The following is a 19,023-nucleotide window of genomic DNA, read 5'->3' as shown; positions in this document are numbered from 1 at the left end:
TACCTGGAGAAAAATGAAAATGGAAACACAACTGTTCAAAATCTTAAGGGAATAGCAAAAGCAGTTCTAAGAGGGAAGTTTAGAACAATACAGGCCTACCTCAAGAAACAAGAAAAATCTCAGGGCCCCTGGGTGGCTCAGTCGATTAAGTGTCTGCCTTTGGCTCAGGTCATGATCAAGCCCCAAGTTGGGCTCCCTGCCCAGCAGGGAGCCTGCTTCTCCCTCTCCTCCCCACTTGTGCTCTTTCTTGCTATCTCTATGGCTATCTCTGTCTCCCTCTCTCAAATAAATAAATAAAATCTTTATAGAAACAAGAAAAATCTCAAACAATTCAAACTTACTCCTACAGAAATTGGAAAAAGAAAAATAAAACAAAACCAAAGTTAGAAGACAGAAAATAATAAACATCAGAGCAGATAAATGAAATAAAAACTAAAAACATTAGAAAAGATCAATGAAACTAAGAGTTCGTTCCTTGAAAAGATCAACAAAATTCATAAACTTTTAGCCAGAGATGCCTGGCTGGTTCAATTGGTGAAGCCTGTAACTCCTGATCTCAGGGTTGTAAGTTTGAGCTCCACTCTGGGTATAGAAATTACTTAAAAAATAAAACAAAAACAAAAACAAAACAAAACAAAACTTTAAGCAGACTAATCAAAAAAAAAAAAAAAAAAGAGGAGAGTCAAGTAAATAAAATCAGAAATGAAAGAAGAGAAGTTACAACTTACCCCAGAAATACAAAATATTATTAGACTACTACAATTACACATCAACAAATTAGACAAACTACAAAAAATGGATAAATTCCTAGAAACATAAATTATTCTAACAATTAATCAAGAAGAATCAATATCTGAACAGACCAATTACTAGTAATGAAATTCAATCAGTAATGAAAAAACTTCCAACAAACAAAAGTCCAGGGCCAGATGGCTTCGTGGATTAATTTGAAAAAAAAAAAAAAAATGTAAAGAAGATGGAATACCTAGCCTTCTCAACATGTTTCAAAAAATGGAAGATGAAGGAATGCTTCCAAATTCATTCTATGAAGCTAGCATTACTATGATACCAAAACCAGACAAAGACACTACGAAGAAAGAAAATTACAGACCAATATCCCTGATGAATGTAAATGCAAAATTCCTCAACAAAATATTACACAACCAAATTCAACAGTACATTATAAGGATCATATACCACAATCAAGTGGGATTTGACAGGGATGCAAAGATGGTTCAATAGCCACAAATCAATCAGTAATGATACACCACATTAACAAAATGAATAAAAAATCATATGATCATTTCAATAGATGCAAAAAATGCAATTGATAAAATTTAACATCCATTCATGATTAAAAAACTCTCAATAAAGTGGGAATAGAGGAAGCATACCTCAACATAATAAAGGTCATATACAACACTCCTACAGATAACATCATACTCAATGGTAAAAACCTGAAGGCTGTTCCTTTAAGATCAGGAACATATCAAGAACGCAGTCTCACCACTTTTATTCAACAAAGTACTGGAAGCCCTTGCAATAGCAATCAGACAAGAAAAAGAAATAAAAAGAATGTTACTTGGTAAGGAAGAAGTCAAACTCTCACTATTTGCATATAGAGACAACCCTAAAGACTCCACTGATAAAACTATTAGAAATAATGAATGAATTCAGTAAAGTTTCAGATACAACATTAATATAAAGAAATCTGTTTCATTTCTATATACTAATAACAAGCTAGCAGAAAGAGAAATTAAGAAAACAATCCCATTTACAATTGCATCAAAAATAATAAAATACCTAGACATAAATTTAACCAAGGAGGTGAAATACCTATACTCTGAAAACTATAAGATACCAATGAAAGAAAGTAAAGATGACATAAATAAATGTAAAGATACACCATGCTCATGATTGGAAGATTTAATACTGTTTAAATGTCCATACTACCCAAAGCAATCTATGGATTCAATGCAATCCCTATCAAAATACCAATAGTGTTTTTCAGAGAACTAGAACAAAAAATTCTAAAATTTGTATGCAACCACAAAAGACCCAGCCAAAATAACCTTGAGGAAGAACAAAGCTGGAGGTATCATGCTCCTAGATTTCAAACTACACTTTGAAGCTATCGTAATCAAAATAGTATAGTACTGGCACAAAAAGAGACATATATGTCAACAGAACAGAGTAGAAAGCCCAGAAATAAACCCATGCTTATATGGTCAATTAATCAATGACAAAGGAGCTAAAAATATACAATGGGGAAAGACAGTTGCTTCCATAAATGGGTTTTTGGAAAACTGGACAGCTACAGGCAAAAGAATGAAACTGAACCACCTTCTTTTACCATATACAAAAATAAACTCAAAATGGATTCAAGACCTAAATGTAGGACCTGAAACCATAAAACTTCTAAAAGAAAACACAGGCAATAAACTCTTTGACATCAGTCTTAGCAATATTTTTTTGGCTCTGTCTCCTCAGACAAAGGCAACAAAAACAAATATAAAAAATTGAGACTACAGCACACTAAAAAGCTTTTGCCCAGAGAAGGAAACCATAAACAAAATGAAAAGGCAACCTCCTAAAATGGAGAAGGTACTTGTAAATGATCTATCAGACAAGGGGTTAATATCTAAAATATATAAAGAACTCAAACAACTCAAGACACAGAAAAAAAATCTCATTTAAAAAATGGGCATGGGCACAGGAACTGAATAAACATTTTTCCAAAGAAGACATACAGATGGCCATGAGACACATGAAAAAATGTTCAACATTGCTGATCACAGGGAAATGCAAATCAAAACCACATTGAGATGTTACTCCCACCTATCAGAATGGATAGTATCAAAAAGACAAATAACAATTGTTGCCAAGGATATAGAGAAAAGGAATCCCTCATGTACTGTTGGTGGGCATGTAAATTGGTGGAAACACTATAAAAAATAGTAGGGGAATTCCTCAAAAATTTAAAAACAGAAATACCATATGATGCAGCGATTCCTCATCTGACTATTTACCCAAATAAAACAAAACACTAATTCAAAAAGATACTGTATGCACCACTATGTTCACTGCAGCATCATTTACAATAAATGTGATATGGAAGCAACCTAAGTATCCACTGACAGATAAGTGAATAAAAAGAAGTTATGGAATATAGGTACATAGAATATTACTCAGTCATTAAAAAAGAATGGAATCTTGCCATTTATGACAACACAGATGGACCTAAAGGGTGTTACGCTAAGTGAAATAAGTCAGACATAGAAAGACAAACACCTTAACATTTCATTTTTATGTGGACTCCAAAAAGCAAAACAAACAAACAACAAAAGAGAAGCAGACTCATAAATACAAAGAACAAACTGGTGGTTGCCAGAGGGGAGACATATGGGGGATGCAAGAAATAAATGGAGGGGATTAAGAGGTACAAATATCCAGTTATAAAATAAGTAAGTCACAGGGATGTTTAGTACAACATAAAGAATACGGTCAATAATATTGTAATAACTATGTACAGTGACAGATGGTAACTTTACTTATCATGGTGATCATTTTGTACATAAATGTCAAATCACTATGTTGGTACACCTACAACTAAATATAATACTGTATGTCAACTATAGTAAATTAATTAATTAATGTTTACAGAGAGATTATAATAAGATGGAGGAATGCTTTATAAATAAAAATTATGTAAAATTATATATATATCCCTGTATTCAATTATAAAATACAACTATGTAAAACAAAGCCAAAATAGGCAAAAATGTAAACAGGCAATCTCAGGGTACCAATTTTCTTCTTTTTTGTCCATTTCCCATATTTTCCAAAATTTCTAAACATATTTTTATCCTAAAAACCTATAAACCCATACTTTTAAATCAGAAAAAAAAAGATACATGTATCTGTCTTCAAATATGTACATATGAATGGTGTCTAGACTCTCTCCACTTAAGTCATGCAAAGAAACTTGACTGCATTCTCAGTACATTTCTGTAATTTTTTATTAACATTAGGATATACTTGCAGATTTCAGAGTAGCTAATCAACTATAAATCATATTAGAAAATGACAGAAGAATAGGGTAAAAAAAAAAAACGCTAGACTGAGGTTCAAATCCCGGTCTTTCTCTTTAATTTTATGACCTTGGGGAAGTTATTAATATTCTTGAGTCTTAGACTCATCAGCTGTAAAATGAAAAACAGACTATTTACCTCACACAGTTGTTGAAAGAATGAAATGTTGTACTGCATGTCACAATATCTGTATACTGGACACACAGATAATCAAAATGCCTACTGAATTGGATCATTTCAGCATGAAAGATATGGTTTACATTTCTAAATTCACAATTTAACAAGAAACAAAAACTTGAAGGGCAGAGGCAAAAGCACAATTAAAAGTTTCAAAGATAAGACCTAAAAGAATCAGTATTACTGAACCTCCAGAAAGGTGGGAAAAAAAAAAATCACAGTTGTTGAATTGGTCATTTTCTGAGATTAAAGAACAAGAGAAGAGTGGGTTAAATAAAAAGAATTTTGAGTGTACTTTAAAAATTAGAAATTAGCAAAAATATGCAATATATGAAAACATATCAACATGTAATGGTGATCATATCTTATCTGAAGACTAAGCAATGTCTTAAATCTGTTCTAGATTGTGAATTATAGTGTGATGCAGGAAAAACTGGCAATCAGGAAACAAGTTCTTAGCAGTTCCTGCTAAGATTTCATTTAACTTAGGAAGGCCACATCAGTAATTTAGGTCTCAATTTCCTCATTGGCAAAATGAGAGGGCTTGATTATGAGTCTATATAATATTAGTTATAAAAAAATATAGGATTCCAATTTAATATGATTTATGGCTGACACATTTGGCAAGAATACAGAAAGTAAGCCATGGGGGTGCCTCAATGACCACTTACAGAACTGCAGAGAAGTGCAGTGGCATTATTACATTGCAGTAAATTACTACTTTGGTGTAATGAATAGTACACTGAGTAGTCTGAAATTTTTTAAGCAGATTGACAAGATACCTGCAACCAGGAAATAGCCTACCTAGCTAGGTCACTAATTCATGGAAGCATAATTAAGTGACGATTATATATTCTGACATATGGTTCCAAAATACCATGCTTACCTTTTGAAGATCATTTAAAAAAAATAACACAGGTGCTTGTAACATTACGTTTCGCTCATGAGAATAAAACTATTTACATTGTCAGATCATATGGAAATTAATGGTGAGAAGGAAAGATGCTAAAAGATGTTAGGTTAGAGAGGGATTAATGAATTCATTACTGACATGCCAATCATGTGCTCTAGATAAAGAAGATATGATTTGTATTTATGTATGAGTAATGGTTCACCAAAACACATGTGTTATTTTCACTTAAAAATTAAGTCATGATGGGGCACCTGGGTGGCTCAGTCGGTTAAGCGTCTGCCTTCGGCTCAGGTCATGATCCCAGGGTCCTGGGATCGAGTCCCGCATTGGGCTCCCTGCTCAGTGGGAAGCCTGCTTCTCCCTCTCCCTCTGTCTGCCACTACCCCTGCTTACGCGCTCTCTCTCTCTCCCTCTCTCTGTCAAATAAATAAAATCTTGGAGAAAAAAAAAGTCATGAAAAAGAAGCATTTTATGAAACATGACACAAAACTTAGTGATTCAGAGCTGCCTACTTCCTCAAAGGAACTGAGATGATACACAATAAGACATATATTAACAATATGAAACTTTGGCCATCTTATTTATATTTATATTGAATTTATATAAATTCAATTTCCAATCTCATATTCTGACACCAATAAATAAAAGCACTTAATTCTGAAAGGTTTTCTTTAAAATCACCAACACTAAGAACTCAGGTATTTCCCACATGAGATAAGCATTAGACTTTTCAAGATTATGTAATTTTTAACTTCAGGTACAAGAATAATACTTTTGGGGGGGGAAACCCATAAAAGCCCCTATCTTACTCTTTCCCAAAGAAAACTAAAAACTTTGCACAAAAAAAAAGCTTTTCTCAAAAACAGTTACTTCACAATCACGAATTCAAAACTAGGCTTAAGGCTTAATGTTCCCAGGGAACAGTAAGCAAAGGAACTAAACTACTTACTTGGTGGAGGACATAATCAATGCTACAAATGACCTACTTCAAATCTCATTAAGAGAAGTCATGGTAATTATCCTCACAAAAGTTCTAACACTAAGAGTCAAGAAACAGTCCCCTTCTAAAACATACACATACACACACTACATCCACTACAGTGAAACTTCCTGCCTGGTAGAAAAGTGAGCATCTCAGGCAGAGACAACTGAAACTTGGTTTGCTCTTTTACTGTAATAGGTGACCAGTAGCTGATTCATTTAATCTTATCATCAATAAAAGATGTATTTCCTTTACTCTTACAAGAAGAGTTTTCATTTAAGTTTGTAAATTAAATATCTGTAGGACTGATTCTATTAACTGTTTCGATTCTGAGTACATGCAAAATAGCCAATATGACTGGAAGAAAGAATAAAACAAAACATCTGTGTTACCATAGTCACTGTTATTCGTCCACAAATGCCTAAAGCCTTAAAACCTTTCTTAAAATGCAGACAGAAGATATGCAAGTTACAATACTAAACTGTGCATTCCATGTAATTTTGTATGAACACATTTATCTCTCTTTTAAAGGATACCAAACAATGGTCATACATAGTCCAATTTCATTTCAATATCATACAAGTATCTTTCTGTGAATTCTATTAGATGCCATAAAAAATGCATTAAAAGGAATCTACACATCCACAAAATTACCTGACAAGCAATGTGCACGAGGTAGACCAGCTCTTTAGATTCACAGCCATTTTTCGTTATTTCATTCTGTTCTTCTGAAAGTGAAAGCTATGTCAAAAAAAGGGGGGGCAGAAGAGAGGGAAAGTCATGATTAATGAGTAAGAATAAACTAGGCATTCAGTAAACTTAAGACCCTCACATCAACTCACTCTAAGATATGCCTTTCAATGGAACTCTATTGCTTATGAAGATAAAACAGTATTCAGGATGTTTTTAAAAATATGTTTCTAAGTACTGTCTTCATAGTTTCAATCTAAAGTAGCACAACTGCATAAAAGCAGTAAGTAAAATACATTCATTCAAGAGCAAGGTCCTCACTTCCTTAATTTATTTAGCACATATGTGAAAGGAAGGCAGTAAGGTGGGCATTGGGAGACAGCAGGAGCAAAGTGGTTGAAAGAAAGCTCAGGCTCTATTCCAGAGATTGGAAACTGGCTTCCCAGGGAACAGACTGGGCCTGCAGACATGTATCACTTCAGACTTATCATGTATATCTGCACATCAGATTTTATTTTATTTTTACCTGAACCAGCAGCAATAATTTAGAAACTGAGTCATTTCAGATAAAAAATACAGATTTCTGGCTTCTATTGAAAAGTCAGAAAATCTGAAATACTGGACCCATATTCTCACATAGCAACAACTGGCTGGAACTGAAAAGTGACCAAACCCTTTAAATGAGGCATGTATTCTCCAAAAGACTTTGCCACCAGTATCTAAGCTGAATGGTAACTGTCATCCATCATGCTGCTTGCTTTGTTATTTTTTCACGCACTACTCTCTTCTTGCATTTATATTACATATCTGCCCCACTTAGGGAGGTGAATTTGCAAACTCTGCCCTACAGACAGACAGCCCTGAGTTCAAAAGTATTACTAACTAGCTGCATAATATTGACCTACCTACTTAATCACTCATTGGGAAAATGCAAATGGTTAACAATACCTATTCTCAAGTTTGTGAGTATCAAATGAGATAATGCATTTAAAGGGTTCACCAAGATGCCTACTACTACTCATAACTACTTAACGTTAACCATCATTATAGTTAATATTATACAAAAGAAAAGATAAATACATATTCTCTATTTTTGAGAGCAGTATCACTGAAGTATTTTTAAAAACATTCTGGTATTAAGTAGAAATTCACAAGATAATGCTCATTCTCACATCAGCCAAAATAAGCCAGATTAACTACAAAATCATACTTTTAAAAAAAGAATTAGGGGTAAGAAAAAACTTAAATGAACTAAAAAGGGAAAGTGACAAGACATTCATGAGACAGAAGAGATTCATGGACATGCTCAGAAGCCTAGTAAAGATGCAGAAGGATAAAGCACCTACACTAGACAGGGTAAGGAGAAACCAGCCAAACCCTGAAGACTGCATGTGGACTGGAGTAATGAAGGAAAATTCCAAGGGAAACCTGTAGCAAAGAGACCATGCCCACCTGATCCCAGGTTACAGGCTCAGTGCACCAAACGCTGGGGGAAGAGCAGGAGCATGGAGAGAGATGAACCTGTGAAGTGTGCAGCGTCTCCCCGAGCACACTGCAGCTAACCACTGCAGATGGGGAGCAGGGCAAGAAAGCTCAGAGAGCTCCTTCTGAGGCATTCAAGATATTCAACAACTGAAGGCTGGAGGTAGCACAGAAAAGCCAGGAGAAACCCCTGGAGGCAACCCAGGACTTCAGAGAGTAAGAAGCAGCTCTACACCAAGGTTCACAGTAGGGTAGACAGAAGAGAGCTCTCCATTGGCACAGGAGATTATGGAAAGGACTGGAGAACAAAGAGAACTAGCAACCAGGCAGCAAAGAAGAGACAGAGAAAGAGCACATGCTCTCCCTCAGTTCAGAAAACTGGTAGCTCAGCAGTAAAGCACAAAAAGATATCTCACCAATTTTCAGTTCCCCTCAATGGCGGGGGGGGGGAACAACTTCTGAACATCCAAACCACAAGGAAGAGTACAGAATTTTAAAATGGCCATAACTACAAAAGAAATAAAGACTAGAAATAAAATCAACCTTCCTAAAAAGAACTAGGGCAGAGGGGAGAGTGAGGAAGAGGAGAAGAAACTTCCCAAAAAGGCAAAAAGATAGGCGGGGAGGACTTAACAGAAAAGAAGGATGGTCAAATGGTGTCAATAAAATGGCAGGGTAAGCAACTCCAAACTCCATTCTCTTCACAGAAACACGAAAAAACAAGCAAAAAACGCTCACAACCAAATTTCTCAGTAGTCTAGAATACAGTAGAAAGTTTACAATCACCATGAGAACAATGAATCAAGAAAAAAACCAACTTGTAACTTGCAGGAAACCTTTGTGGTATTTTTACCCAACCTTGCTCCACCCCTCCCCATCTCAGCAGTACTCTTATAGGACCCTCCTCCTTGCATCTGGAAGGAGCAGAGACATCATTAACAAACTAAGGTATCTGTCTGTTCTGATCTGTCTGTCTGGCAGTTACATGAAGGGTTGACACAAGGTCTCTTTTTCACCTGGGGATTTTAAAAAAACAGCATTGTTAAAATATTGTAAAGTGAACTAAAAGTCTTCAGTTACTTGAAGCAAAAGATTATAGCTAAGACATAATATAGACAGCTTAATGCCCAGGAGAAAGAGCTGAGGAGAGAGGTTCCTTGGAAAATGAGAGCATTCAAAAGTGTCTGTGTATGCTGGGACATTTAGAAAGCCATGAATATGTTCAGGGTAGGACACATGCACAAAAGACATAAGGATTTCCTAAGCTTTCACCTCTACTCTCCAGGCTAAGACAGAGCTAGCTGTAAAGAGCCTGGTTAACTGATAAATGAGTCTCTCAACACAAAGGAAATGTGCAAAGACTGGCTTATTATTTATTTTATTTTTTATTTTTAGTTCTTGGCATTCAAGGAATTCCCTAACAAAACACTATCTGAACACAAGTAAAAGAAGAAATGTCAGTGAGCACATAGGACATGGAACACAATCTTTTCAAAAACAGTCTGGAAAAGTCACTAAAAACACAGATTGCAGCCTTTAGGATCAAAAACAGCAAACCTGTGGTAAGGGATAGAATCTGATTTCCGTGGTTATCACATTATAATATCCAAATGCCCAGTATGCAACAACAACAACAAAACTAACAAAATATACAAAGAAAACAGGAACATATGGGTCATTCACAAGAAAAAATAATAATAAGCCAAAAGAAGTGACCCCTGAGAAGTCCAGATATAGGACCTAACAGATCTTAAATATACTATATAAAACACACTCAAAGAGCTCAAAGAAAACTAAAGGAAACCTGAAAAACAATGTATAAATAAATGAAAATATCAATGAAGATAAAGTAAAAAAGGGAACAAAAAACAAATTTGGGGAAAGACTAACAGTTCTAACTAAAGGGATCTAAATACTAACTAAAACTAAAAATTCACTAAAGGGATCAACAGCAGATTTGGGCAAGAAGAAGAATCAGCTTACTTAAAGATGGGTAAGTCAAAATACAAGTTTCCCCCGCTATCCAAAAGTAGAGCATTTCTTTGAAACCTTTTAAAAGCCAGTGGATGAAAGACCTCAGTGTTAGACAGGAATCCATCAAAATCCTGGAGGAGAACATAGGCAGTAACCTTTTTGACATCGGCCACAGCAACTTCTTTCAAGATACATCTCCAAAAGCTAGTGAAACAAAAGCAAAAATGAAGTTTTGGGACTTCATCAAGATAAAAAACTTCCACACAGCAAAGGAAACAGTCAACAAAACAAAGAGGCAACCCACAGAATGGGAGAAGGTATTTGCAAATGACACTACAGATAAAGGGCTGGTATCCAAGATCTATAAAGAACTTCTCAAACTCAATACCCAAAAAACAAATAATCAAGTCAAAAAATGGGCAGAAAACATGAACAGACACTTCTCCAAAGAAGACATACAAATGGCTAACAGACACATGAAAAAATGTTCATCATCCTTAGCCATCAGGGAAATTCAAATCAAAACCACATTGAGATACCACCTTACACCAGTTAGAATGGCAAAAATGGACAGGGAGAGAAACAACAAATGTTGAAGAGGTTGTGGAGAAAGGGGAAACCTCTTACACTGTTGGTGGGAATGCAAGTTGGTACAGCCACTTTGGAAAACAGTGTGGAGGTGCCTCAGAAAATTAAAAATAGAGCTACCCTATGACCCAGCAATTGCACTCCTGGGTACTTATCCCAAAGACACAGATGTAGTGAAAAGAAGGGCCATATGCACCCCAATGTTCACAGCAGCAATGTCCGCAACAGCCAAATTGTGGAAAGAGCCAAGATGCCCTTCAACAGACGAATGGATAAAGAAGATGTGGTCCATATATACAATGGAATATTACTCAGCCATCAGAAAGGATGAATACCCAACTTTGGGATGGGTATTCATGGATGGATGGGACTGGAGGAGATTATGCTAAGTGAAATAAGCCAAGCAGAGAAAGTCAATTATCATATAGTTTTACTTATTTGTGGAACATAAGGAATAGCATGGAGGACATTAGGAGAAGGAAGGGAAAAATGAAGGGGGGAATCGTAGGGAGATATGAACCATGAGAGACTATGGACTCTGAGAAACAAACAGGGTTTAAGAGGGGAGGTGGGTGGGGGGATGGGTTAGCCCGGTGATGGGTATTAAGGAGGGCACGTACTGCATGGAGCACTGGGTGTTATACGAAAACAATGGATCGTGGATCACCACATCAAAAACAAATGATGTATTGTATGGTGACTAACATAACATAATTAAAAAAAAAAAAAAGCCAAAATGATATAAAGCAAAGAGTTTTCTAAAAGTCTGCATTACACCAGCTCACTTTTATGAAAGACCTCTATTAGTTAGTACCTGTTTTTGCTAATTCAAAGAAATCCAAAAAGGATTTTCACTGTTATGAAAAGAGCCATTACTGTACTAACATAGGTCTTCATCAAAGCAAAGTAGTATAACACAAAGTTTCAGAAAGCAGGAGAAACCTGTATACAGTCCAAAGAACAGAAAGAGAAAGAAATTAAAAAAAAAAAAAGTGAAATGTTGCTCAGCAACTAGTAGGGTACCTTCAAGAAGACCACATGCATTATGAAAACCCCAGAAGGAAAGAAAGACATAAAGAGATTATATGAGTAGTGATATCAAGAAGATGGGAGAAACAGAGAACCCAGACTCTAGACCGCCCCCCACAAAAACAGACATTAGCAACTACCAACACACAAGAATATCTTTGTGAAAATCCTAGAACCCCGGAGGTGAGGCCAACACAAACACTTAAGACCACAAGACTGGGAAAAGTCATATTAGAAGGGAAAGAGGAGTAGTTTCACGATGACAATCAGCCCTTTCCCAGGCCAGCATAGCACCACACTGAAAGGAATTCCCTAGGGCTATGGTTTTTCCTTAGAAAAAAAGAGCCCTCAAGGGATATCTAGCTTACCTAATGCTGAGGGATGAACTTTAGGAGGTCGACTTCTGTCTTGCCTCATGGGAACACTGAAGGAATTGGCAGGGATAGACCACCTGGGATCACTTAGTAACAAAGAAAGGGGATGGGGCACAAAGAAACCAGTCAATGGATATTGGTGGTGGCACATGTCCCTGCCGGCAACCTTGCCTAATAAGAAAGCCCCACCTGCACTTCTGCCCATCTTCAGAGACAAAATGGTGACCAGATCAGCCCAGGGGACACAGTCATCAGTTTTGCCTGGTTGGGGGTCTCCAATCAACAGACCAGCCAACTAGAGAGAGCAGTCAGTGACACTACCAGACTGCAGAGCCTGGCCTCCAGGCTGCACTCAGATGCAAGGCATAGCTTGTGACCCTGCCAGGCTGGGAGACCAGTCAGTGAACACTCTTGACCAGGCATAGCCAGAATCCCTGACCAGGTAGAAAATCCAACCAGTTACCATGCCCAAATACAGCGAAAGATGCGCACACCCTCCATCATCACAGAGACCGGCCTGTGTCCCTGCCCAAAAGCACAGACAGCCTTTAGCCTCCCTCAATCACAGAGCCCAGCCTGAGGACCCACCTAAATACAAACACCAGTCTGGCATGACCTGGCCATTTCAGTACTGAGTGTGGCCACAACTAACCAGAGATGATTACTGAGCCCAGCCTATATCCATGTGCAATCACAGCCCTGCAAGTGGTTCTACCTGATGACAGAGCCAAGCCAACAATCCACCTGACCTCAAAAAATGTGCAGTGGCTTCATCTATCAAGATCTCAGCAGCAAGCACTGACTACCTATAGATGCTACCAGCTGGCCCATTCAAACTCACCAGCCAGGGTGACTGTTCAAAGTCTTCCCCTGTCAAATGAACCTATAAAAACTGGAAGAGGAGACCACTTCCTCAAATGTGCAGACACCAATGCACGAACATAACGATCATGACAAATCAGGGAAACATGACATAGGAATAGGACATAGGGATGAGGAATGAAGTAACTGGAAGGGAGGAGGGGTGACCTAATAAGTGACCCTAAAAAAGAAAGATCTAGGAGGTAACAGACAAAAAGTTCAGAATAATCATCTTTTTTAAATCAGAATAATCATCTTAAAGAAATTTAGTGAAATACCAAAAAAAAAAAAAAAAAAGACAACTAAACAAACTTAGGGAAATAGTACATGAACAAAATGAGAAGTTTAAGACATAGAAATGATTTTTTGAAAACACAGAGCTAAGGAATATAATGACTGCAATGAAAAATTCAATAGAGAACATCAACAACAGACTCAATCTCAAAGTAGAAGAAAAAATCAATGAGCTTGAAGACACGGGTATTTTGAAATTATCTAGTCAGAAGAGCAAAAGAAAAAGAAATGGAAAAAGGATGAAGAAAGACTACAGAACTTACAGGATACATTAAGTGTAACAATACATGCATTACTGGAGTCCCAAGAGAAGGAGAAAAAGGGACAGAAAGTATATCTAAAGAAATAATGGCTGATCATTTCCTCAATTTGAGAAGAGATACGGATATCCAGGTATGTGAAGCTCAAACATCACCAAACATATTGAACCCAAAGAGGATTTGACCATGACACATTATAATCAGTCGAAAATCAAACAAAAAGAATTTCAAAAGCAGCAAGAGAAAAGAGACTTTCATGTACAAGGGAATCCCCATAGCATTATCAGCAGAAATTTCCAGTCCTATGTTGAATAAAAGTAGTGAAAGTGGACATCCCTGTCTTGTTCCTTAAAGGAAAAACTCTGTTTTTCCCCACTGAAGAGAGAGAGTGGGATGATATGTTCAAAGTACTGAAAGAAGAAAACTGACACGGCAAGCTGCCCAGCAGAAATGAAGGAGAGATACTTTCCCAAACAAATAACAGCAGGGAGTTCACTGCATTACAAGAAATTCTAAAGAGAATTCATTCTTCAAGCTGAAATGAAAAGGTACTAATTAACAAGGTAAAAACATAAACGTATAAAATTCAAGAATAAAGGTAAATGCACAAATTCAAAATTATTATCGAAAGAGTGATATATAAATCACTTTTAACTCTAGTATAAAAGTTGACAGACAAATTAAAAATGACTATAGCGGGGCGCCTGGGTGGCTCAGTTGGTTAAGCCACTGCCTTCGGCTCAGGTCATGGTCCTGGAGTCCCGGGATCGAGTCCCGCATCGGGCTCCCTGCTCGGCGGGGAGCCTGCTTCGCCCTCTGATCCTCCCCCTTCTCATGCTCTCTCTCTCTATCTCATTCTGTCTCTCAAAATAAATAAATAAAATCTTAAAAAATAAATAAATAAATAAATAAATAAATAAATAAATAAATAAAAATGACTATAGCTGCAATAGCTTTTAAATAGATACCAAATATAAAAAAATATAAGTTGTAATAACGGTAACCTAAAATGTGAGCTGAAGAAGACCAGTTTTTCTAGAAATTCAACTTAGTTTCTTATCAGCTTAAAACAGGATATCATATGATATTTTATGTAAATTTCATAGTTTACACAAAGAGAAAGCCTAGAGTAAATACAGGAAAGAGAAGAAAGGCAACAAAATATAATGCCATAACTACTCATCAGATCACCAACGAAGATGGCAAGAGTAAGAAGGTAACAAAGGAAATATAGATCCAACAGAATAATTAACAAAATGTCCTGAACTAGCAACAATTATTTTTTTAACAATTATTTTTTGAATTAGTTGATTCATTTAAAACAAAATCTGTAAAGTCAAAATCAATGAGATCAATGTTATAAGCTTGATGGCAAATTCTATACCCATGAGAAACAGTTTATAACTTTAAGTGAACAGTTTTCTGTATGAAACATTCTAAACAAACACAGTCTCCTAAAACAAGCTTAACAGAAATTGCAGTTATCTCACAGAGGATGTCAGTGTAGACTTTGTTAAAGCAGAATATCACAGCAGTACTTCTTACAATCAGTCAGAAATCAATTTCATGATAAAATAATTAGTAGAGATTTAAATTTAAGATAAATCTTTCTCCTTCCTGTTCTCTATATGTTGTGGCTTGACAGTTAAATACACTTTGCTATTCTTCATTACAAAAACAAAGTGCCCGTCATGCTTTATATTAGCAAAACTCTTTGTGTCATTAACCTTTTCCCCTTAAAGTTTTTCATTTAGTACTACTATAATTTGTGAGTCAATTTTTCTTTTAATTTTAGGCTTTTTAAAAATTAAGGCTGAATGAAAGTAGTTAGGGCTTCTACTCTTCTATTTCTGGACCAATGTCCAGTTAAAACCAGCCAGGGTAAATGATTCTCTTTCTCTTAGAGATATGCAAGACAGTCCCACCCCTCCTCCCTTCCAACTACTTCATTCCTCATCCCTAAGTCCTATTCCTAGTTCACTAACCAAAGGATGAAATTCCCAAGTCTAACTGTTGATTTATTTCACCCACGTAATTTTTTTTTAATTCCAGTATAGTTAACATACAGTGTTACATTAATTTCAGGTATACCATACAGTGATTCAACAATTCCACATATTACTCAGCACTCATGAAGACAAGTGTAATCTTAATCCCCTTCACCTATTTCACCCACCCACCCCCACCTCACCTCTGGTGACCACTGATTTGTTCTCTTAGTTAAGAATTATCTGATTGACTGGTTGCTGTGGCTAGAACTTCCAGTCCTATGTTGAATAAAAGTAGTGAAAGTGGACATCCCTGTCTTGTTCCTTAAAGGAAAAGCTCTGTTTTTCCCCACTGAAGATGTTCACTGTGGTTTTTCATATATGGCCTTCATTATTAGAGGTATGTTCCCTCTAAACCTACTTCGTTGAGGGCTTTTATCATGAATGGATGTTGTACTATGTCAAATGCTTTTTCTGCATCTATTGAAATGATCATATGGTTTTTATCCTTTCTCTTATTGATGTACCACTTTGATTGATTTGCAAATATTGAACCACTCTTGCATCCCAGGAATAAATCTCACTTAATTGTGGTAACTTTTTAATGTATTGTGTTCAGTTTGCTAATATTTTGGTGAGAATTTTTATATCTATATTCATCAGAAATATTAACCTGTAGTTCTCCCTTTTTGTGGTGCTTTTATCTGGTTTTTGGTATCAAGGTAATGCCGGCTTCAGAGGAATTTGGGAGATTTACTTCCTTTTCCATTTTGGGGGGAAAGTTGGAGAAGAATAGGCATTCACTCTTCTTTAACTGTTTGATACAATTCACCTGTGAAGCTGTCTGGGCCTGGACTTTTGTTTGTTGGGAGGTGTTTTTTTTAGTATTACTGATTCAATTTCATTGCTGGTAATTGGTCTGTTCAAATTTTCTATTTCTTCCTGCTTTAGTTTTGGTGGGTTATATATTTCTAGGAATTCACCCATTTCTAGGCTGTCCAACTTGTTGGCATATTATTTTTCATAATATTCCCTTACAATTGTTTGCATTTCTGTCGTGCTAGTTGTTATTTCTCCTCTTGCATTTCTGATTTTGTTTATTTGAAGTCCTCTTTTTTTTTTTTTTTTTTTTTTGATGAGTCTGGTTAGAGGTGGATCAATTTTGTTAATCTTTTCAAAGAACCAACTCCTGGTTTCATTGATCTGTTCTATTTTTTAGTTTCTATATCATTTATTTCTGCTCAAATCTTTATTATTTCCTTCCTTCTAATGGTCTGGGGTTTTGTTTGTTCTTTTTTCTAGTTCGTTAAGATGCAAGGTTAGGTTGTTCATTTCAGATTTTTCTTGCTTCTTGAAGTAGGCCTGTATTGCTATAAACTTACCCTTCAGAACAGCTTTGGCTGCATCCCAAAGATTTTGAGCCACTGTGTTTTCATTTTCATTTCTCTCCCTGTAATTTTTTATTTCTTCTCTGATTTCTTGGTTGACCCACTCATTGTTTAGTAGTCTGTTATTTAACCTCCATGTATTTGTGCTCTTCCCAGACTTTTTTCCTGTGGTTTATTTCTAGTATCAATCATAGCACTGTAGTCAAAAAAAAAAAAAATGCACAATATGACTGATCTTTTTTAATTTGTTGAGACTTATTTTGTGGTCTAATATGTGATTTATTCTGGAGAATGTTCTGTGTGCACTTGAAAAGAAGGTGTATCCTGCTATTTTAGGATGGACCGTTCTGAATGTATCCATTGGTCCAGTGTGTCATTAAAAAACCACTGTTTTTTGTTGGTTTTCTGTTTGGACGATCTGTCCATTGATGTAAATGGGGTGTTAAAGACCCCCACTATTATCATATGGCTATCAATTAGTTCCTTTATGTTTGTTATTAACTGTTTTATGTATTTGCTCCAATCATATTGGGTGTGTAAATATTTACAATTGTTATATCCTCTTGTTGGATGGTTGGTTCCCTTCATTATTATACAGTGTCCTTCCCTGTCTCATTATAGTCTTGTTTTAAAGTCCTCATTTTGTCTGATAAAAGTATTCCTATCTTGGCTTCTTTTCACATCCACTTGCATAATAAATCTTTCTCCATCCCCTAACTTTCAATCTGAATGTGTCTTGAGGTCAGAAATGAGTCTCTCATAGGCAGCATATAAATAGGTCTTGTTTTTTTATCCATTGTGTCACTTTATGTCTTTCAATTGAAGCATTTAGTCCACTTACATTTAAAGTAATTACTGATAGGTATGTATTTATTGCCATTTTGTTACTTGTTTTGTGATTGTCTTTGTAGTTCTCTGATATTCTCTTGCTTCTCTCACAGTTTGCTGGCTCTCTTTAGTGATATACTTAGATTCCTTTCTCTTGATTTTTTCCATGTCTATTACTGATTTTTGGTTTGTGGTTACCATTAGGTTTGTACATAACACCTTCTGCATACAGCAGGCTATATTAAGTGGATGGAACACTTAAGTTTGAACTCATTCCTTACTCCTCTCCCCCACCCCATGTTTTAGGTATATGGATGTCATACTTTACATCCTTTTATTTTGTGAATCCCTTGACTGATTTTTACATGTATACTTATTTTTACTGCTTTTGTGCTTCCTACTTTTCTTACTCTTACTTATGGTCTTTTCCTTCCACTGAAAGAGTCCCCTTTTAACATTTCCTATAGGGCTGGTTTAGTGGTCAAGAACTCCTATAACTTTTGTTTGTCCAGCAAACTCTTTCTCTCCTATTCTGAATGACAGCCTTGCTGGATATTCTTGGATGCAGTTTTTTCCTTTCATCACTTTGACTACATCATACCACTCCCTTCTGGCCTGCAAAGTTGCTGCTGAAAAATCTGCTAATAGCCTTATGGGGTTTCCCTTATATATATATCAGTCTTCTTTTCTCTTGCTGCTTTTAAAATTCTCTCTTTACCACTACTTTTTGCTATTTTAATTACTATGTGTCTTGGTGTGAACCTCCTCAGGGTGATTTCGTTGGGAGGATCTCTGTACCTCCTGAATCTGGATTTCTGTTTCCTTTCCCAGATTCAAGAAGTTTTCAGCTATTATGTCTTCAAATAAATTTTCTGCCCACTTTTCTCTTCTTCTGGGGTCCCTATTTTACAAATGTTATTTTGCTTGATAGAGTCACTGAGTTCCCTAAGTCTATTTGCATTTTGCTTAATTTTTTTCCTTTCACCTGTTCAGCCTGATTACTTTCCATTACTCTGTCCTCTAGGTTGCTGATTCATTTTCTGCTTCCTTTAGTCTGCTATTTATTCCATCTAGTGTATTTTTAATTTCATTTATTGTGTTCTT

The 19,023-nt window shown here is 36.0% G+C and overlaps 1 protein-coding gene across 3 annotated transcripts in view; it reads right to left on the bottom strand.

Annotated features, from left to right (window-relative positions):
* ARHGAP32 (Rho GTPase activating protein 32) overlaps nt 1-19,023 on the bottom strand; it is a 314,482-nt gene that overhangs the window by 109,425 nt on the left and 186,034 nt on the right. For all 3 annotated transcript variants that reach the window (XM_064577227.1, XM_064577229.1, XM_064577230.1), the window contains one exon: nt 6,818-6,904. In XM_064577227.1, the coding sequence (XP_064433297.1) occupies nt 6,818-6,904 (87 nt within the window). The remainder of the gene's footprint in view (nt 1-6,817; nt 6,905-19,023) is intronic.

This window comes from Mirounga angustirostris, unplaced genomic scaffold, assembly GCF_029215605.1.
Source record: "Mirounga angustirostris isolate CCGP_5_RB_7025 unplaced genomic scaffold, mMirAng1.0.hap1 SCAF_13, whole genome shotgun sequence".
Lineage (NCBI taxonomy): Eukaryota > Metazoa > Chordata > Mammalia > Carnivora > Phocidae > Mirounga > Mirounga angustirostris.
The sequence above is the reverse complement of the archived record's forward strand: the minus strand, read 5'-3'. Positions and strand labels throughout refer to the sequence as shown.